Source organism: Carex rostrata, chromosome 8 (genome assembly GCF_964058835.1).
Source record: "Carex rostrata chromosome 8, lpCarRost1.2, whole genome shotgun sequence".
Classification (NCBI taxonomy): Eukaryota; Viridiplantae; Streptophyta; class Magnoliopsida; order Poales; family Cyperaceae; genus Carex; species Carex rostrata.
The window spans coordinates 11,777,055-11,799,645 of NC_135925.1; the positions used below are offsets into that span (position 1 = coordinate 11,777,055).

The following is a 22,591-nucleotide window of genomic DNA, read 5'->3' on the forward strand; positions in this document are numbered from 1 at the left end:
CAATTGGGGGGAACGGAGGGGAGGGGAGGGGAGGGTGAGGGATTTTTGCACGTTAACCTGCTCCAGAAATTAATATCGGAAGGAAAGGAAAGACAGAGCGGGTGGATAGTTTACTCCTCAGGGCCAAAAAACGTCACCCCCAAATCGGGGTGTAGCCAAAGGGAAAACGGGCCCACCAGCAAAATTGACCAACTTTACCCTCTTTCCGCCTCTGAAGCTTTTTACTGTCTGAAACCAAATAGAGGGCAAACTAGTAATTATAAATAAAATATAAATAAAGTTAAAAAATAACAGCTAACCTCGCCCCTTCCTCCGTGAACTTTATTGGAGCAAGTAACTTACTAAAAATATCCCCTCCCTTTCCAGCCCCTCCCCTCCCTTCCCCTCCCCTTCCTCTCTTCTATAATTACTGGAGCACAGTCTTAGTGATGAAAATTTATTGGTACTGATTAACTTTGTATCTATTTAGAATTTATTTTGTCTCTCTTAATGTTTGATTTGTTATTCGAGTTAAATTTAGTGTTAAAATCAAAATAAATTTCTTGAATTACACTCCTGCTTATAATGAATAAGTTGTTGGCTTATAATTTACTTGTTGCATATTTTGATGTTTTTTGTACTTTCTTATGTTGTTGCCTTACTTAGTTGCGTGCATGTTATGAGGTTTTGCATTTCTTTTATTTTTGTTTCTGTTTTGAACAGCTATATAAGAATTGTCATATTTGATTTTAGTACCAATTAGGTACTATGTCAGATATGCTATGATTTTAAATGAAATCGGTGGTATATACCACTATTTTTCAAATAATTTACTTGTTGCGTTCATATATTGAAGTGAATATATGAATAGAGTTAAACTAATTAAAATTGTTTTACGAATTAACACATCCATAAGTTTCAAGAGTGAGGCAATGGTATTATGAATATATCCATGCTATGAATTCATATCTTCGCTTTTAAAATTTAAATAGTCGATTTGAACCATTGAACACAAATTTCATATAAAAATGTACTTAGATGACATTTTTTATTTTTTAGATTTTTTTTAGGATAGTTAGAGAATCACTTAATTTGAAAATTCCGGACCATTCGAAAATAATGATATTTTACCTATGTAAATATATAGTAAAAAACTATAAAAAATAGACTATAATTTTGATACAAAAATTATGTTTAACAATTCGGATCAATTGTTTGAATTAAAAATAGATACATGAATCCATAGCAACGGTCAATCCGTAATATGCATATTGTATACCGTAGCCGCACTCAAATTTCAATATAATCTAAATAGTTCCAAATAATAACTACACTTACAAAAAGTTCCTGACATGAAATTAAGATAAAGAATAATTTTCGTTCTACATTATAGTATTTATTATAATTGCTGAAACACACCTGAATAAAAAGTGGAACTATCGCGATGAGCTATGCTACTAATTTCTGTAAAAGCTATTATTATTATTATTTTTTTTTTCAAAATAACAGAAAGAAAAGGAAAATGTAGGTGGAAATAAATGGGACGAATCTCGTGCACATGAGAGCCTTCCCATGAGATACCCGCAATTCTCGCTCATGTGCCACAAGGAGTAGCCCGTGGGCCCTACCCTCCTCCTCCGCATACATATAAAAAAATAAATAAAAATAAACCAATTTGATAATAAATAAATAACATAAAACATCCAGCCGCGGCGGCCCATCACGTGATCTCTCTCTCTGGCCCAATCCAAACATCCTCTGACGCGAACTCTCCACCTTCTTTACTGTCACTTTATTAAATAGAATTAAGCAATTTAAAATTCTCCTTTTAAACTCGTAACACCCCTTGTTTAACCTTTTAATTGGGATTAGTGCCTGTCTTCTCTTCTTTTCCCTGCCGGCTCTTTGTTTATCTTCTTAACCTGTCCCAACCACGGTCAACCGTTGTACGGCACGATCGGCACGTGATTGATTGCCTTCCCTAATCCAACGGCTGAGACTTCTTTATTAAAAGTCACGCTGTTAAGTAAACGGCGTTTTGTGGCAATGAGAAAGTATTAGCAACAGAGAGAGGAGAGAGAAAGAGAGAGAGGAGAATAAATAAAAGGGAGAGAAGCAAGCAAAAGGGAGTATAAAAGGATCTCAGAGGGGAGGCCCGCTTACCTGTCTCCACCACCGCCGTGAGACAGAGAAGAGAGAGAGAGAGAGCGCGAGCGAGAATTGTCTCAGACTCCCAGTTGAATTCTCTCTCGAAGTGGCATTAAGAGTAGTAGTAATTCAGTCCAAATTGCACCACATTGAATCGAGTGCTTCGATCTGGTTTGTTTTTGTTCTTCTTTGTTTATCCCGCTTCGATCTGAATTTTAAAAGAATCGTCTCGATTGAAGAAGTGTCTCGGTTCGGTCTTTGAAATTCAAAAGAACTGAAGTCTGAATTCATTTCGCTTTCTGCTGAGGTGAATTCTTCAACGGGAAGATTCAAGGAAAGGAAATTATATTGATTTCTAGCTAGATTGAGCAGTGTGAAGAACGGAAGATGGAGCTTCAAGGTATACAACTCTAGAAAAGCATTTGAATAGCTAATTGCGTTCTTTTTATAAAGAGCTAAATTTCTTTTGTTTATTTTGGAAACAGGATTTGCTTAATATAACGAATTAGTTAACAGCAGTGACAATTCTGATTAATTAACAGGAAACAAAGCTACTCACGATTTTCTTTCTCTGTACACGACGAAGGATTCTTCTTTCCAGCACCAGGATCCAAGACCTCCTCCGCAAGGTACTTACTAAACTCATCTTTTCTTTAATCCAGTTTCTTTTGTAATTTAGATACTTCGATAAATATATGGCAAGTCTTGATCTGCTAAGAACAAGTGCAGTTGAAATATTTTCAAGATAAATTGCGATTAAATTACTTGGATATGAGCTATCTTTGTTCCTCCTCTCACGGTAAACTAAAGCGCAGCTGCACCGAGGTGCATAATTCCCGGGGACAAAAACTTGCCCAATTTAGCAAGAAGAAGTGGTTGGTAGAAAACATCACCCTCAGGCCTCAGCTTTCGAATTTACCGCGTGGCGGTTAAAAAGTTAAAAAAAAACTGTGTTTTATTTTTATTATATTTTTTTATAAAGATAAAACTATTGATGAAGAAAGGGAGAGTAGTGCATAATCCGTGAACTCTTTCTCTTCTCTAATCAGGTGTGTAGAGTCTACTGCTTAGCCTTCCTTATCTTAACTACCTTTTCTTTATTAATCACGTGCATCGGTTCCATCACTTCGTTGTTTGTTTCCCCTCTTTCTGGCCCCACCACTTGCTAGGTCCCATCGCTAATCAGTAATCACTCTCTAATTTTCTATTACCATTTTTAATTGTTTCTACTTTCTAGGGTTCTTTCTGAAAACGCACGATTTCCTTCAACCGCTTGAGAGAGGGGAGAAGGGGGAGAATCCGGCCCGTGAGGTGTCAGGTAAGGGTCCCACGGAACACGTCCTTCCAGGCGGCATCGGCACGTTCAGCATATGCCACGTGGCAGACGCAGGTGCCAGACCGGTGGTGAAGCCGGAGCTGGTAACTTGTGCTCCAACGGGAAAACCCGAACCCGATAGCAGTGGCTACGCCCGTTACGCCGGTGCACCTTTTGCTCTTTGGAGTGAATCGGTTTCTAGAGAATCCGCATCTGCATCCAGAGGTAAGATATTATTGTCTGAACTTTTAATTTACTTAGTGGATTCGGTTAACGATAGCGTGTGATGATGGAATCCGGTAAAGGCCAGCGCAATTGACCTCCACTAGTCATGCAAACTATTTAAATTCTATAAGCTGTCTACCTAAAATGTGGCGTAGCAACTAGCCAGTTTGACAACTAGGAGGTGTGGGGGTCGACGAGCACGTGACGACACATTGCTTCCTCTTGTGGGAAGTCGTAAGTTGAGGTGTCGTCCGTTGTGTACTTGTACAACGTGATTTGGTCTTGTTCTTTATCGCCTCTGTACTGTACTATATCATGGAGAAAATCTTCAAGGTAAAGTAATAGAGCCTAGAGAGAGGATATGAGAAGATTAAAAAAAAAAAGAGGGAGGATGAGCCGATTGAGGTGGAACGGGAAGACTAGTCCTCATCATGGTCCATGCACATTTATTAGGTTACATGATATCTAAACTCAAAATTCATAAAAGGAGCGAATGTCAGCATTTTAGTCAAACGAGTGGTAACATTAAAAGTTTAATCAAATGAATGTCACTATGTCAGCATTGTAGCTGGACCCTAAAACAATCGGTCGGTCCCTTGCAATGTTCGATTGAACTCTGTTTAGTGTAGGTAAATATTTTTGACGATCAAATTTTGACGCAAAGGATTGTACAAAACTGAAGGTTGTTTTTGGATAACTGGAGATATTTATAACCGTTTATAACCCCGAAATGCTGTCTTGTACGCAAGTCAGGTGGTTGTCACACGCAGTCCACGTGATATCCACGTGACTTCACGCGGCCCCCGCAGTGACGAGAGAGATCTATCTCAATAGCACTCCATGCCATTCTTTCACCATATTTACGAATGCGTATCCTCTGCATTAACTCAAAAAGGAATCTTTTGAGTTAATGGATCTCCGGATTTTAAACGGAGTTAATTCAGTTCCTGCTTATATCTGCTTATGATATAGGTGATCCTTTAATATTAGTGTGGATCTAGTACGCACGAATCGTAAAACAGATCGGATGGTCAAAATTTAGTAACTCAAAAGATTCTCTTTTGAGTTAATGCAGAGGATACGAATTGCATATTTGCACGGTCGCAAGTCACTGCCTGGTCCCAAATCCAGGCACCCAGCATTTAAAAAGGAGCGCATTTCCTCATTACGCACCGGATTTCAAACCCCCCTCTCTAGCTCAATTAACCAGATTTGAATCGCCGCTGGTTCCGGTTTGTGGGTACAGATCCGGAATGATTTCATACCCGAACCGAGGCCATAAAAGAAAAATTGCCTGAAAAGTAACCATCCTAGCGCTAAATCTCCACTACACCTAGCGCCAGTTTACTATTTTTTATTTCCCACCTTTCTGTTTTAAAAAATTGCCAAGTTGACCTCCGACCCGGGCGTGGTATTTACTACTATTCTCTTTCCTTTTGCTTGCTTGTAGGCGGGCATTGGACGCTGCCGTACGCCGGCCGCGCCAGCGGCGCCCCCACCTCCTCCTCCTCGAGGTTCGTCGTTATTCACCTTTATTATCTCTCCACTCCGAAACTTTTTATTGTCGAAGTTTTTTATTAGATTTTGGTTTTCTTTTATGGAGCTTAGGCATAATCAAGCGGCTGAGAGAAAGGGGTATATGGACGCGGTCTCCCGGTCCAGTAGAGGATTTGATGATGATGATAACGATGGGGAGGAGTTCACCAGGAGAGAGGCATCTTCTTCGCTTAAAGGTTGGTTATCTCGATTATCTGTTCTGTGTTTGCATTTTATACAACTAATATTGATTGCCTGGATTGAATTAGTAGCGAATTTAAAATCTTTTGTTGAAGATTGATTTCTTGTTTTGCTCTATGTTTTCTCAGAGTTGACTGTGAGAACAGATGGAAAGGGGAGTGGTAGTGGCAGCGATCAGAGGCCAAACACGCCAAGATCAAAGCATTCAGCTACAGAGCAGAGAAGAAGAAGCAAGATAAATGATAGGTGCGGGGAACTTTTTCATTTGTGTTGTGTTATTCCTTTGTAAAGAGTGCAGGCTTCTTCTCTAGCCTAACTTGATGTCTCCCTTCTTTCCCCGATAAGCTGTCTAGATATGTTTGGATACATTGGCAGACTAGTCAGATTCTACATGCAATTAATGCTACCTGAAGTGGGGTGTGATGCTTGTCTGAATAATAATTGACATTTAGTTTTGTGGTTAATTCAGACAGAACAAACACCAATCAAATATTATCAATATCAGGTAGCTTTTAGTTGAAATTAATGCTTGGCATCCATGGCCCCTTTGTAAAATTGGTAAATATACCAGCGAGGGGTGGCATTGTTGGACTGAAGCTGTGCAATTCAAGCTATTGCCAATCCAATTATTATGCAATTTTCAACTAATATGGTTCAATTGTCCTGCAGGTTTCAGATTCTTAGGGATTTAATACCACATAGTGATCAAAAGAGGGATAAAGCATCTTTTCTTCTTGAGGTACTCCTTATTTCTTTGTGTGTGCGGAGCATGTGCGTTGTGTTTTGCGGGGAGGGGTGTCTTTGTTCTGTGTTAAGATTGTTGATCTTCGAATGAACTCTGTTTCTTAGGTCATTGAGTATATACGATTCTTGCAAGAGAAGGTGCAAAAGTTTGAGGCATCATACCCAGAATGGAATCAAGAGAATTCAAAGCTAATGCCATGGGTCAGTTCTACTTTTTATTAATATTAGCTGACAGTCGTGATAAATTTTATTTTGGTTAGGATAATATCATAATAAACCTCCATCCAAGATCAGAAATTCAAAGCCAAAAGTGCTTGTGTTTTTAACAATCATATATATCCATACATCTACTACAGAAATCATGGAGGACATCTTATGTAGGGTCTTTTTTTTTGTCAGAATTGGCTTTTTTTACCTTCCAAATTTAATTTTCATTTCTTACTTGTTTACATGGGTATATTAATTAACATTTTGTCGTTTATGTTAAATGGTTCACAGGCAAATGCATACTTCAGATCATTCTGGAAACAAGCCGAGGTGAGCTCCAACTTGACTTCAGAATTGATAATTGTCCAGACAGTTCTTTCTCAAAACCCAAAGGACTTTTCTTAATATTTTTCTCTTGTATAGAATAAAAGTATAAATGGAGACACGATGCCAGATCCTGCTCAGGTCTTGAAGAATGGTGCTAGCCCCCCTGCATTCCCATTTCCTGCAAGTGGAGCTGCCACAGTCTCGGCTGCAGCTAGTCCTATGGAAGCTAGTGTAGTAGCTGGTTTCCCCTACAAATCATCAGAAACTCCCAAAAGTTATTCACGTTAGTGTTTTTTCTCACCTTTAGGTCTTAACAGGTTTGTTCAGGGATCACTTGCACTGTGAATGTGCCTGTATTGTTCAGTTCTTTCTTCTTCTCCTTTTTTTTATTTTTTGGGTGCAGGGGCTCCTTTATTGGGGGATTATATTCCTAGGCCTTCATTGTAGTCTTTAACTAATCAGTTGAATTGTTTAATTATGTTTTTGTGAATTAGATGCTGAGAATGCTACATCTGAGGCACAAGCACAACCGCAAGCACAGGTGCATACACTGTCCCAATGGATGAGACCAGCAGCCGCAGAGGAATGTTCAGCTAGTAGAGATATGCTGCATGAACATGAAGAGTTAACGATTGATGAGGGCACCATTAGCCTCTCTTCTAATTACTCTCAGGAGTACGCTCTTATTTTCAATGATACCCTCTCCCCCCCTCTCTCAACCTAGTTAAGCTGTTAATTTTAATCGGGGTTCTTGTTGTTAAACTTTTGTTATTGACATGAAACAGACTGTTGACTGTACTAAGTCAAGCGCTGCAAAGCTCAGGAATAGATCTCTCTCAAGCCAGTATTTCTGTCCAGATTAATCTCGGCAAGCGTGCATCAAACAAGCGATCTGACACCACTGGTACTGCCTACACACCTCAGGTATTCATTATTGTGATTGTTATGTTTTTTTGTTACTGTCCATCTTTTGGGGAATAATCTTCCCGCCAATACTCTGGCACCTGCCCCTATTTAGCATGGTAATTGGGACCAAATATGACCTTTTTGATCTGATTCACTGTCTTGCTGTTATTGTTATCAATTTTATTTTGATGTCTTGGGGGAAGTTTTCAGTGGTGATCATTATCAGTAGACCTCTCTATATTATCTAACATTGACATAGCGGTGTTGATTAGTCTCTTTTGGTGATCCTACTTCAACATCTAGAATTTGTTTTGATAACACTGTTTGCTAGCCAACTGGTACAAATGTAGGTCCATCTCTGTACCTGGCCTTTTGAGTACAAAAACTTGTACCAAGCAGTCCAGCCTGATTGGTTGAGCAATAGAAACTCTCAGATAGTTGAGTAGAATCTTAGGTCTCAGTCCTTGGTTTATCCATAAAGAAGTCCTCTGTACTATCAAAAGCTCATAGAATGTTTTGTTTAATTACTTTTAGGAGCACAAAGAGGCAACATCTGATAATCATGCAAAAAGGCAGGAAGAACCTTTGCATGCACTAAAGAGACGCAAGTCTGATAACAATAGCTGATCCAGTATCCCTATTATTCTTCCTTTGATATTTTTGTGAATTATAATTTATGATATTGTTATTAGTCTTTTTCACGAGTGTATAATATACTTTCTAGCTGATAACACACATAGTGGAGCTGCTTTTTGATCCAAGGCTTCCATTCACATGAGAAGCTGCTCTAGCTCTTTTCTGAAAAGCTTTCTTGGAAGGTAGCAGAATTAACAGCCATGTTATCATCATTTTCCTATTTTGTATTATTCATGTATAACCACACGATTGTTTAGAGGTCAACTGTATGTAGTTATTTATGTACAAGCACAGTTTGGCACTGGCTTAATTGAAGTGCTCATTAAGAAAAAGCTTGTTCTTTCAAAATGATCATTTATTTTATTTCTCAATAGAGATCCTATAATTCAATCCTCTTATTCTTTTGTAAACCAATTTCCCAATTTGATATGGTGTAAAAGCTGGATTTATGTAGTTCCAAATTCCAATATGCCATAATGTGTATCTATTTTAAATTCGGTGTATATTCTATAAGTAGCTTTAAACTTTGTTTCCGCATTAAATAAGATTCATGGAAACTAAATATGCTCCCTTCGAAATATTAACCCAATATTAATTGTTTTCATTGTTCTTGTTTGACCCATCATCGTACCTGAAATCTATCTAGTGCATTTTTCACTAATTGAAGTTTTTAAAGTTACTAGTACCTTCATAGAGATAATTGTCTACTGAATGTTGGGAATGTTTAAATTATATTATCAGCTAGAAGGCCTAAAATTGACTGCAATTTTGAAATGGGTTTCCTTTGTTCTGTTTTCATCCATTTAACGGAACGAATTAGTTCATAAATGTAGTGTATTACTATATAGTGAGTTGAGAGTGTCCAATGATCCGACGATTACTTATTTTGTGCTGGTCGGTATGTTATACGTGAGGTTCAATTTTACTTAGTGTATCAACAAATATGTAATTAAATAAATAAATTATTTTTGCAATCAGACTTGGGCCTAGCTGTTGCAACACCACACCCAGCCCATCGCTTTTTGTAGGCCATCTGGAGTCTGAGTCTGGACACTGCACATTACTTAAAGCAGGTACATTGCAAGCTTCTATCGGAGTAGAACTATGATGTTGCTAAGTTGATCAATCATCTTTGTAAACTTAATTCTAAAATTAATTGGATTAATTTTAAATAATAAATTTGAATCATTGAAATTTATCTATTTTACGAGTGATGCATCTACATGCAAAAAATTCGAATTAATTTATTATAAAGTCAAGCGGTCAAAATCGGAAGGTTCATATATTAATTTTAATGCATTCATTTTTTGAACGTTTATTGACCACTTGAATTTATACAAAATTAATTTGAAAATTTAAAATTTTGTATGTAGATGCATCACTTGTTTGGTAGATGGATTTCAACGACTCATATCCGTCATTTGAAGTTAATCTGATAGATTATAGAGTTGAATTCACAAAGAGATTTGATGAACTTAGGAACACCCTAGTTCTACTCCTTGTACCTTGTACCGATCTCAGTAACTCGTCTTACTTGCGAAATAAGTTTTTTCTTAAACTAGGTAAATACTTCACCAGATCATATATTCAATTTTGTATGAAGAATATGTATACAGTATACAATATGTAAAGAATATGTATTTTCTTTTGTGATTTTTGAAGAACAAAATAAAAAAACATGGTTAAGTGTTCTGCTATACATTTCTTGTATATTTGAATTATATATTACAATACGAAATTGTGTACTTCTGTGCCAAACCAAACAACAAGAGATAGTCAACTTTACCGTCTATTTAATTTTCCTTCTTGAAAAATTACTGATACCATAGCTTGCAATAGAAGGAAGAAAACATAATCCAAGGACCCTACTCCAATTTTCGATAACCTTGAGTTATTAATTGTTGGTTTATTTTAACACAGAAAATTATGTTCTAAGTAACATTATATGTCCGAGATGCTCAATTAATGGCTATGCAACAGCATTAGTATAACTAGGCACCAACAAAGTCAACTTTGCCTAACGAGACGGGCAGATCTAAAGTTATTCAAAAGGTGGCTAAGCTAATTCTATGATTTTAAAATTTTAGTTATGTGTAATAAGATTTAATTAATTTTTTTTTTTTTTTAAATATTTTACATAAAGCTAGCTAGTCCTCCATCATAAATATCACATATCTACTTATAGTCTAATAATTAGAACTTAGTCTTTGTTGGTGGAGAACTTGGATTCAATTCTCACCAAGCATAATTTGTGCATTTTAAGTTTTAGCTCTCTTTGTTAAGATTTTCTAATTCTGCCCTGTAATTAACGGAATACTGTATTGTTTGTGTCGTAGTTGTATTATCGTTTTCAGACAAGAATCTAACGATGAATGAAAAAATGACATAAATTTGGAGAGATGAAAAGGGTGAAGTAAACTAGTTGTGACATAAATATGACATAAATTTGGAGCTATGATTAGTTTTGTGGATGAAACATCAACGTTTATCTAATAAATTGACATGACCAACACCCTTGTTGTCGGTGCGTACTTCGATAGTTTGATTCAATAAATAAAAAGGAAACTTGAAAGCAAAAATAAATAAAAAAGGAATGTATAGGAAAGTGTTTCAAGTGGGTTGTCAAAGTCTATAAAAGAGAAGCCATCGCCTAAACGCACGCGTGGTAGGTGAAGTGGTGGAAAGAAAATGAAACTGACAAATCACCACTAATCACAAAAAGAGATGCAAAATTTGTTTAGAAAATCAGGTAATATTATAGGGGTGGCAACGAACTGGCTCGATTCGAGTTAGGTTCTAACTTAGCTTATTAATTTTGGACCAAGTTAAATTTAGGACATCCGAGCTAAAATCTCAGCTTGAAATTATGACAAGTCAGTTCGAGCTAGCTCGTGAGCTGACAAGCAGACTTGCTAGATCTGAGTGGATCTTATTTTAAGAAGAAAATAAATTTTACAAACTTTTTTGAGAGAATGCACACAAATTCATACAAATTCATAAATTGATATCTAACCGAACTAGCTCACGAGCAAGTTAGACTCTAGTTTGAACTCGTTAATTCTAAATCAACTTAGTGACGAACTGGTTCGTTAACAGTTCGGTCCAATAATAAACGAAATGTCAGCGAGTGAGTTAAGTGCTTGTCACAATTGAGCCACTAGCTACTATCTTTTTGCCACCCCTAACGGTAATATATATTAGAGGTTGGGTTTCAACGCAGAAACGGCCAAATTCTGAGGTTCACTGTGCCTCCCCGTGACTTGTTTTATTTTTTTGTCACATGACCCAAATGGCCAAATCTCCCTCTCCGAAAAAAAGTTGCTAAAGATTAGTTCAAAAAGAGAGCAAAATTTTCTGAAAAAAACATGAAAGTGCTTCGCTAATTTTGTTTATACTTGGGACTTGTTTAGCTGTATTCATGGGAAAAAAAAATTATTCAAATGATTTTTTTTTTCACACACACAGTGTTTTAGCCATTTAAATTGGACCGAATCCAAAGTTCATTCGCATTCTCACCTGGCAGCCAAACATGCTCTCATTGTTCCAATCGTGTTCCAGTAATTTAACGTCAGCTTGACAATTTTGGCTTTTAGCCAATTGCAGAGTTACATAAGATGCACTCAGCACTATTGTATGCAAGGGATCTCGAAAAAAAAAAAAATTTGTATGCAAGAGATGAGAGATCTCATAACTCTTTCTTCCATTTTTCTTCTTCTTGTGAAATAGTGATACCTTATAAATCATTTTTTTTTTCTAAAAAAAGAAGAAGATATGATCAAGCTCCTAATTGTTTATTGAAATATGAAGTTTTACATATACAAAAAAAGATGCAATTGATAGATCAATGAGTATTGGATCCTTAACAAAAAATAAAATTGTAATTCCGCCAAAATCAGCACGCCGGTGCTATTATGTCTGCTCGTCTCTAGTGAAAGGATTATCTTTGAAATTAATTGGTGATTTATTTTTTTTATTTTTTTTTATGGTTGATGGCAAACGCCCATCAACGATTATATTGATAAAAAAAAAGTTTTTTTACAAAACAGAAACCATATACAAGCTCATTAGCAACTAAATTGCCATTCCTAGTTTATACAACAATTTTTTTATTATCTTCCCCAGCCGTGTGACCGGCCGGGTCGTCCTCATGTATTTCACAAAACGATTGCTCTCCAAATTTGAATCTCAAGTGCCATGTCCGCTATTAGGTGATGCACAGCCTTCCGTTTGTTAGTGAACAATCGCCTATTTCTTTCTCTCCATAACGCCCAAGCTACTGATTGGTGGTTTATTACAAAATGGAACTGCAACAGACAGTACTAGGGGTATAAACGGTCGGATATGGATAGGATAAGTTTTGCATGAATATGTCAAAACTATTGCGCTATCGGCGCTATAGCGCGCTATTTCACACTATAGCGCTGCTATATGGACGTAGCGCCATTTTTTTGTTCGTTCCGCTATGACACGATAAATGCTATTTAAACCTTTGAATTTAATAAATCAATTTAAAAACATAAAATACATTTTTTGCGGTTTAGGGATGAAACAATCGGATACGGATAGTTAAAAATTTAACCGTGTCCTTATTCGTTATAATTTTTTTGATACAAATACGGATACAAATAGTCTTAGATACGAATATGGAATTGATAATTTAAGTAATTTTTCGAGTTCAAATTCGAACGAAATCGGATAATAACCGATAAGTTTGCACCCCTAGATAGTACCATAGCACCTAACTTTCGTCCTGTCCTCGTAAATAACTATAAATATTTACACCTTTTCTTTGATTTCTAATGAAAATTCAAGTAGGCCATTGGCATTGATTACCTAAAATAATAAATAAACATATAATAGCACTAGTGTTTTCTAAAAGAAATTAATCATTAGCGTAGCAATAAAGCATTTGGAACCGCAGCCATTGGTTGGCCCAATACCCATTCTATAATTTTTAATATATCCACCTTGATTTTTGGCTCGTTCATTGTAATACTCGCTGCTTTCCAACAATTTGCGTACAAATCAATCGTAACAGCTCACACCTTTGTACGAGAAATAGAATTTAGAATGAAGTACAACTAGGTTGTTATTAAACTAACCAAATTTCTTGATATGCTTAACTTCAAACCACATTGAATTAGCTTCAGACAAAAAATACAAACTATTAAAACCAATCTATTATAAAATCAAACGGTAAAAAATTAATGAAAAATAAATGTATTAAAATAAATTACAAATCCCGTTTTCTTTTTCATGCTAGATTTTTTATACTAATTTAATTTGAATACTTATAAATTTTATATGTAAATGCAAAAAAATCATGCAGTAGATCAGTTTCAACAACTTGAATTTGTCGTCTTCAGTTAACCTGATAAATTTTAAAATTAAGCTTACCAAAAAACTTATTTATGAAGTTAAGAGCACTCTAATTTTACTCTTTACGATGTACTAAACTAACCATTTTGTATGTAATAGAGATACTTATGTGATATTTGGCGACCAGATGTTATATCACATCTACACTTCACATAACTTTTTAGCGAGCTTAACTCTAAAATCTATCAGAATGACTTAATGCGTTTACATGTCATATTTATAAATTTTCGAATTAATTTAGAATAAAATCAAGTAGTATAATTTTTTTCATAAGTTAATTTGAATAGTTCATTTTTCATCATATTTATATCTCGATTTTATACTAAATTATTTCAAAAATTTAGAAATTTAATATGTAATATATCACTTGTAAAATAAATCAGTTTCAACAATTTAAAATTAATTGTTTGAAATCATTTCAATAGATTTTAATCACATCACTGTACTTGACAAGAATAATATAAAAACAAGGTTCAAACTAAGGTTTCTCCCAGTTATTCCTTATCACCATCACAGAAATTTCCAAATATAATATGGGACTAATCTATGACCACAACAAGTCAAGGCGGTACTGATGCTGCCAGAGTGGAAACAAATATGTAAAACAATATTAATAATAGACACAATGATTTGCAAAGGGTAAGCAAATGTACTTTTGTGTGTTGTTTAGCAGGACCGCTGCTAACTGGAAAAAAATGCCAGAGACGCATCGTTGTAAGTACATTTTAATCATTTCTCTTTGTTCACTTCAGTCTTCAGATAACCATTAATGATCGACATCTCTGCTTTCGGACATTTTATATCCCCTCGGCTTCACATACGGGGGCCGATCTAAGGCTTTAACACACGGGGGTGAATCTAAGGGGTGAATCTAAGACTAAGCTACCCCTATAATTTCAAAATTTAAATTTTAATCATACATATATGAATTTAATTGAATTTTTTTTTTTTTAACTTTTTATATAATCCACCCATCCTCAATAAATAACAACAAATGTTTAGTTATAGTCTAGTGATTAAAGCCCTATTTTGTGATTGAGAGATCTCATGTTCAAATCCCACTCACCATAATTGTGCATTTTAATTTTCAGCCACCCCTATTAAAATTTTCTAAATTTTCTAGTTCTGCCCCTGCTCACATACCCAACCCTCTCTTCCTATATACAACAATGTGCAATTGTCTTTCACCAGGAGAAAATTCAGCAATCTCAATACAACAAAGAATTTTATATACATGGGCGGCTCTATTGTATATACATAAAGGAAGTACAAAAAACCCGAGCTGGTAGATTATGGGAACAGAGGGGCATCGATCGACCTAGAAGTTTTGTTCCGGGATTACAAAATGGGAATTATTAATGCAAGTATAGAAAAAAATTGACCTGAAGCATTTATTCAACAAGAAGAAATCAGCAAACTCGGTATCGAAAGACTGAACTACCTTCAACAGAGATATGTGCATAATTCTCATTTTTAAACCTGTATAACTGACAACAATGGACATTTCCACTTATCTCTATCCCACGCCATCTCGGCTCCGTACATTAAAAGAACTCCCTCTCTATACAACATTGGCCTTTTATTTATGAAAAAAAAGATTGAACCATCTCAATTCTTAATTTATCTATCCCAGCCGCATTTTCCTTAGAACAAAAACCCACATTTTCTTCTCCCCTTTGTTCCATCTCCAATGCTTATCCTCTCGTGTGGTCCAATCTCGGGTCGGGCTGAAACATCAGCCCAGATAAACGCCCTATTTCTTGAAAAGAATGGCAATGTAAAGGGAAAAAAAAATAATAACTGTGATTTTTTTATCTATATAGAAGTCAATTGATCAATGGATTGAGGCAAGCACTCGTATGGATTGGAATAGAAATAATCCTCCTCTTTGGGCCTATCAGGAATAACAAGTCTTCTAGAAGGTGAGCCCATGCGGCTGGCATGTGCAGCCTTAATAGATGAAGAAAACTCGTCCCAGCTGAGGCTACCATTCGTGTATTGATCAACGAGGTCGACTATTAGCTTTCTTTCCAACAAAATTGTTTTCCTATAACCGAGGTACCTATTTCATGAAAAGATAAAAGATAAAAATTGTTAGAAACGATATTCTGTGAGGGTGGTTCTGCAAAATGTGGAGTTGTAGTAGGTGATATAGATTAAGTACCTCCGGTGACCTTCCACAACTTTGGCCATGTTACCGTCGTAAGTAGGGACAAATATGTCACTCTCAAGAGAAACCATGTAATCTAATGCTGCCATTTGAGATGAATGGTTCTGAAAATATCTCAGATCGTCTGCCTCCAATAGAACTTCCTTCCTCACCTGAACATATTTTTCACATTTTATAAATATCAAATCATCATTATCCTCATAACTATCATCACAAGTATCATGCATATCAACTAACTCAACCCCACAAGTATAAACAACATGCAAAATGGACCCCCCCTACCCCCAAAAGAAGAAAAAAAATTATTTAAAATTATAGGTCCATAATAGCTTCCATCAATGTAGTTCCCTGATAAAAATAAGTTTGATTTTATTAGTAACAAGCAATTACAAGTTTTATAAGACACTAAAAATAAAAATAAAAATGTCACTATTTTAATAATAGTTGGTACTTCTGAAAGAACTTATGCCATCATAAAGGATAATACATGTTATTTGCAGCTTTTGGGAAGTGCCATACACCAAGGACCAAAGATGAAAACTTACCACATTGGGGTATGCAGCAGTGAGAGCCGCCATCCTGCGGGACCCACCATATATCTCTCCAGCAGCTATGTAAATTTGCATGGTCTGGTCAATATCTAGTGCCCGTAAAACAAGGGCCGTCTCCTCAGGAGTCAAGGGGCACAACCCATCTCTCCTTTTTGCATCTGAGTCTATTACTTTCTCTTTCCACCAAGGATATGCATATCTATTCATCGCATGAAAAATAATAGAAAGTCAAGTACTAAACTACAAAATCTAATGTTGCACTCGAGCAAAATTTTTATTCCAGTGGTTTGGAGTACCAATTATGTTATCAATTTTTCATTATTTGACGAATGATAAATTTATTCTTTGCAAAGAGGTCCCTGGAAAATCCATTTAATTGTGTCACCATCCCTGGATCAATTTTCCATTATAGCTCTTCTTTTCCTGAGAAAAATGTTTCTTATTTAATTTTTCAGAGGTTGCGTGTAAAAGACCAAAATCAACATGAAAAAGCATACTGAATATAACTGGTAATATGGCCTCCTATAAAAAGCAAATTATTACCTCATTCTAGTAAGTTCTTGGGCCTCTTCAGTTGAGCAACCTTGCGTGCAGCCCGAAAAGGCCAACATATCCATCTCATACCGTAAATGAAGCACCAGAAAGGGACCGTTTGCGCTTAAAATTTTTATTACCCTTCTACCCAGCTCCTCTATCTGGGATGTGAATCTCAAGGCAGCGTAATTGACTCTGCACCTTAACTTTTGTATCTCAACTGGCAACCCATTATTAGCCAACCTTGCATCAGTTCTATTCAGGTGCACTACCTTGTACTTGTGGAACAACGGTAGAATCTGTATTTTTTTTTTAAATTCCAAAGTAACCTCATTCAGCATCTTCCAAAATTATTGATAAAAAGCTAACTTATTTCGCATTAATTACATATGTGTTTTTATAAAACTTTTCCGGCATCCTGGGTACATCCTTTGCAGGTTCCTAGATAAGAGGCAAGACCCATCACCAACTATTATAGACATGTGGTTCTCACATAAGTATTTTCAAAACTCGACATAAGCTAGGCATAAAATGTAACTGAGCATGTTTATAATATTCAAAGCTGGTACGGAAGGGGTTCCAAAGATGTATAATGGTATTCACACTAATCTGAACATATAAATAAATATGAAAATGTAAATTTTTAAACCTGATTATGGTAATAGGAGATGTCAGACCAACTGACAGGAGGCATTGAATGATACATCCCCAGTTCAACCCTTCGTTTTAGCCTCGGTGGTAGCCCTTTCAGTATTCTAACCTCATCTCTTAGTGAATTTATGAAATGATCCACATCAAATATATCTTGAAACTCGCTGACAGAAAAAAGAACCGGGTACTTTTATGTCACAACTAATTGATAGTTGCAAAAAAAGAGGAAAATTACAGAAGCAGAAAGCATGTAGATTACCTAGGATCAGCCCAAAATGAAGTTTTATCTAATTCTGGCACAATTAAAGTCACATTCAAGTATCTCGCAATAGCAACCATATCACATATCTGTTTAAGAAAAACAAAAATAAAGTTCTTTAAGTTCCAAAAATAATAGGTATTTTTCCAAAGAGCAGATAATTGAATGGTACATTTAAAGAAATACTTACCGCACCTCGCATCTGATTGAGACCACCATTGCATGAAACCATCAAGTAACCATTGTTCTTATATATTCCTGTTTGCAAAAGATAAAATTTTCTTTTATGAATAAAATAGGCAAAACAACAAGAACCAGTTTAGTTGGATACATTCATTTGGCAATTTCAAACTCATTTGAAACTTAACCAAAACTAATCAAATACATAACACCAGAAAGGTATCAATCAATTGCCTAAATTATACGAACCATCACATGTCTTCCAAAGAAACCAACAACGAACTTGTTGCACATGCAATAGTACCAAACTTGAAACAAGAACCAGTTTAGTTGGATGCATTCATTTGGCAATTTCAAACTCATTTGAAACTTAACCAAAACTTATCAAATACATAACACCAGAAAGGTATCAATCGATTGCCTAAATTATACGAACCATCACATGTCTTCCAATTTCCAAAGAAACCAGCAACGAACTTGTTGCACATGGAATAGTACCAAACTTGAAACAAGCAATAGTAACATGAAACAAGCAAACAGGACCAATTGGGAAGGAAATTTTGTATGATGTAAAATTAGGCGTTTTTTAATCATATAGAATATAGCTAAAATATTTCAAATTCGACCAAGCAAAATCTTCCTTTCATGTACTAAGTCAAAGGTATAATCAATTGTTTTTTTTATTATTATTATTATTATTATTATTATTATTATTATTATTATTATTATTACTATTTTTTTTTTTTCGAAAGGCTGAGCAAAATGTCTACTAGTTTCTTTTCAAACAGAGAGCCTGAATTGGCATAAAAATCAACCAACTCGATGGATTTCACAAAAAGAAGAACAAAACGAAAACTGAACAAGAACTTTCCAGATGGCGTTTATTTGATTTAACAAAAAAGAAAGGTTGAGAAAACAGTTACACAAGAAAAATTGCATGACGACAAAAGACAGAAAGGAAAAGATAAAAAAAAAATATATATATACAGAGCTTTATCAATTCCAGCATCAAATACACAAAGAAAAGCACTCAAATCAAATGCCTTGGAAACAATGGAGAACATTATATGCATCATTTTGCCAAATAAATTAACAAAATTGAAACAAAGCACTCCATCACCATGCAAGATTGTTAGTTTAAAAGTTTCAAAAGAACTCACTTTTGGGAGGAAAAACAAGCTTCTCAGCAACAACCGAAGCACTACCAACCTCTGTGGAATCGCCATGAGAGTTCACTGGAAAAGGAGGAATCGACGGCGTAAAACAAGAAGGCCATCCTTTCAAAACTCGAGGGCCCCATGTCTCTCCAATCGCAGTAAGTTGCACCACGCAAGTCCACAGGAGAATAGTCGTACTAGCTCGTAATATCCAAACCTTCATCATCTTCGATCTGGCCTTATCAGATCTCTTGCTATTGCCTCCGCCAAACCAAGCCCCCTTTACACCCATAAAGAGGAAAGCTTTCAAGAAATCCTCCAATTTCGCACAATGCGGCCGAAATCTTCAGCGGAGAAGAATAAAAAAGAATCAATCTTTTCCCACTGGGGTTCAGCAGGAAACCAGAAAAAAAGCGACCAAAATCGCGCCTTGGCAACGATTCACAACTTCTTAGGCTCCAATTCGCAGCTAGTTTCGAATTGTTGAACTCGATCAGGTCAGATTTTGCTCCTGTTTCGGAGAAAGAGATAGGGGAGAAGAGATCAGAAGAGTATCTCTTGTGAAGAAATTCCAAAATAGCTGAATTTTTGGGAGGTTAACAGAAATATTCATACAAGGAATTCAGGAACAATTAGCGAAATTAGCGGCTGGGTATGGTTTTTTATTTTTCGTTATTCCCCGACTAATTTTATTTGCTTCTTGTTTTTGTAATAATTTGGAAGGAATTTTTAAGAGCGGAGCGCTTTTCCTTCCTCTCAGGCTTTCTCTCTCCTATCTTATAACTCTCTATAACGCGATGCACTTTATCTCATCGCTGGCGTCTGTGAATCCACGTTCTCTGCATTACCGTACTGTTTGAATTCATTTTCCAACCGTTCGATCATAATTAAAGCCAATCCTAACCGCGCCAATATCACCCGGGCCCTTTAATATATGTGCGGATTTAAATCGAACGGTTTATATATTAACTCAAAATTTGAGTTAACTCAGAGAATACAATTCGGCGTCGGTGCCGTTTATCGGTTTATGAAAGGAGACCTGTCTGTCCGTACATTTTCTCTCTCTAAAGGGAACGCATTAACGCATTGTTAGGTAGATAGCGACGCTTGGTCCAAACGGTGTTCCAGCCAATAATCGATTTATTTATTCCATTTCCAAACTTGTGTTTTCTCACTTTACAATTAAACCCCTTAACTTTATTTTATTAAATTTTCTATGCGAAGATGAAATGAAAAAACTCTGCTTGTCATTTATAAGATTCTGTAAAGAATAATGAACCACGTGTACGAAAGTAGTGGTAACAAAAGAAGCAGTGTCGAATTTGGTAATGAATTTATATACGGTATTGTTACAAATCAATTTGATTCTTATTATAAAGTTTAATGTCTTTTGTGCAATCTAAGATATTTTCACAAACTTAGTTTGACCTACTTCGTTTTTTTTTTTTTTTTTTTTGCTTTTCCGTATTCATTATATAAAATTCCAAAATTTAATTATGAAATGCATTTCTTGTTCCCACTGTGTTATGAGTAGGGGTGCAAACGGATTAGACAGTGGTAAAACCATATCCGTATCCGCCTTTACTTTTCGGATACAGATAAAGATTGGATATTACACGGATACGGATCAGATATTGGATATCCGTAGATATATACATAAATATTTTCATAATATATATTAAATTATATAGTATATATCTACTGTTTAGATACGAATATTTAAAAATCAAAATCATACCCGTATTCATATCTGCACGGATATTCGGATATCAAACATCCATATTAAATTTTCTGATACTGATCCAGATATGGTCAGATATTATCCGATCCGTTTGTACCCCTAGTTATGAGTCTGGTCTGGTGTGTTGATTTTGTAAAATCTCAATCTTCTACGGTTAGAAGCCAGATTTCATAATTTGCAACTACATTCGTTTTTTAATGAGCTAGAACAAAATCAATGATTTGTTTATTTAAAATAAAGTAGAAAATAAAGCTTAATGGATCTCGCGCATTACTAATGTAAGCTGATAATAGATCTTACGGTACAAAATAAATTTTTACAATAACATACCAGAGTTTACATATCCATATTTTTTTTTACTTGCATTTGAAATAAACCTTAAATATTTATTAATTGGGAAAATGCACTTGATTGGTTGCTCCGGCGTTTCCTTCATTGATGCTTTTTTTAAATGCACCTTTCATAATTCTAACACTGACAATGAAGTTCAATCTAAAATTAAGACAACAAAAAAAGTTGCGGATGTTTCCGCAAAAGCGTATAAAGGAATCAATGTAGAGCCTTAGCCTACATCTCTTGCCACGTGTCACAATCCAGAAAGCCATCTCGGGCCTCTCGGCCATTGAGAAGCACTGACAAGTGACAAGTGACAAGTGACAGCTAAGCACAAATGATGTAGATACACGGAATTTGTCAGGATCTCCGTGACTCCCACCGTTTGGTCCGGTTAATTTTTCGGTGCGGTCGCCTGAACCCGCGTTTAATTTCCCGTAAGAAAACGGCTCCAACCAGTCAAATTTAACTGCTTGGACATGGAGCAAGGTCAGAACTCGCAAGGATTAAATCTACCAGGCAAATTTCAAAAGAACCAGTCAAATTTAACTGCTTGGACATAGAGGAGGGATCCGATGACACTTTTTTTTTGCGATATCGGATAATATCGTGCATTTTCAAACTTTTTAAAGTCCAAACGGTCGATCCAAACCGTTCAACTTGATGAATATGTTAAAATGTCCTTGCAGATCAAATTTTACATTTTTTTGAATTTTTTTACTATTTATTAAGTATTTAACAAAATCGCTATATTCAGACCGTTGAATTTTTGTACCTATCTTAATAAATAGTAAAAAAATTCAGAAAAATGTAAAATTTGATCTGCAAGCACATTTTAACATATCCATCAAGTTGAACGGTTTGGATCGACCGTTTGGACTTTAAAAATGCATGGTGTCATCCGATGTCACAAAAAAAGGATGTCATCCGATCCCTACTCATATATATATGTGGAGGATTCAATTACACCTATTTGGTGATACTGAATTATACTTTTAATTTTTAAAGTTTTTAAAATTCAAATAGTTGATCTAAACTGTTCAACATAATAGATATATTAAAATGTACTTGTAGATCAAATTTTATATTTTTTAGAATTTTTTACTATTTAAGTATTTAACAAAATCGCTATATTCAAACCATTGAATTTTTGTACTCATCTTAATAAATAGTAAAAAAATACAAAAAAAATATAAATTTTGATCTGCAAACACATTTTAACATATCAATTGCGTTGAGCGGTTTGAATCGACTTTTGAACTTTGAAAATATAGAATTTAATTTGGTGTCCAAAAAAAAAAATGTAATTAGATCCCTACTCTCTCTCTCTCTCTCTCTCTATATATATAGGAACGGGATCTATGAATTAATTTACAACACAAAAAAAGGTAATTCGAGATTCGTTACCGAAT

The 22,591-nt window shown here is 35.4% G+C and overlaps 2 protein-coding genes across 3 annotated transcripts; one reads left to right on the top strand and one right to left on the bottom strand.

The window, feature by feature from the left end:
- Positions 1-1,962: 1,962 nt before the first annotated feature.
- LOC144558692 (transcription factor BIM1-like) lies at positions 1,963-8,556 on the top strand. The gene is made up of 13 exons (XM_078307535.1): positions 1,963-2,527; positions 2,670-2,756; positions 3,365-3,667; positions 5,118-5,181; positions 5,276-5,400; positions 5,533-5,650; positions 6,074-6,143; positions 6,254-6,349; positions 6,647-6,685; positions 6,779-6,965; positions 7,177-7,357; positions 7,468-7,606; positions 8,123-8,556. Exons 1-13 carry the CDS (start codon positions 2,515-2,517, stop codon positions 8,213-8,215), a joined length of 1,515 nt encoding a protein of 504 aa, XP_078163661.1. The 5' UTR covers positions 1,963-2,514; the 3' UTR covers positions 8,216-8,556.
- A 6,453-nt stretch (positions 8,557-15,009) lies between these two features.
- On the bottom strand, positions 15,010-19,874 carry LOC144558693 (rhamnogalacturonan I rhamnosyltransferase 1-like). Of its 2 annotated transcripts, XM_078307538.1 has the most exons (9): positions 19,721-19,867; positions 19,109-19,616; positions 17,959-18,026; positions 17,769-17,857; positions 17,508-17,673; positions 16,868-17,157; positions 16,319-16,523; positions 15,768-15,925; positions 15,010-15,665 (listed from the first exon to the last, which is right to left on the bottom strand). In XM_078307538.1, the coding sequence occupies exons 2-9, from the start codon at positions 19,395-19,397 to the stop codon at positions 15,419-15,421; spliced, it is 1,512 nt and encodes a 503-aa protein (XP_078163664.1). In that variant the 5' UTR covers positions 19,398-19,616; positions 19,721-19,867; the 3' UTR covers positions 15,010-15,418. The 2 variants fall into 2 exon arrangements, with proteins under 2 accessions (XP_078163664.1, XP_078163663.1); XM_078307537.1 differs by having other exon boundaries at positions 19,109-19,874.
- Positions 19,875-22,591: the final 2,717 nt, after the last annotated feature.

What these genes read in the sequence shown, in the direction of transcription:
- LOC144558692 (XM_078307535.1), top strand. An exon ending in ATTCAAAGCTAATGCCATGG is followed by an intron (nt 6,350 to 6,646) that starts GTCAGTTCTACT and finishes AATGGTTCACAG; the next exon opens with GCAAATGCATACTTCAGATC. An exon ending in AACTCCCAAAAGTTATTCAC is followed by an intron (nt 6,966 to 7,176) that starts GTTAGTGTTTTT and finishes TTTGTGAATTAG; the next exon opens with ATGCTGAGAATGCTACATCT.
- LOC144558693 (XM_078307537.1), bottom strand. Translation starts at nt 19,397, where the DNA reads ATGGGTGTAAAGGGGGCTTGGTTTGGCGGAGGCAATAGCAAGAGATCT. An exon ending in CTGCTGCATACCCCAATGTG is followed by an intron (nt 15,926 to 16,318) that starts GTAAGTTTTCAT and finishes AAATATGTTCAG; the next exon opens with GTGAGGAAGGAAGTTCTATT. An exon ending in GTTGTGGAAGGTCACCGGAG is followed by an intron (nt 15,666 to 15,767) that starts GTACTTAATCTA and finishes TTCATGAAATAG; the next exon opens with GTACCTCGGTTATAGGAAAA.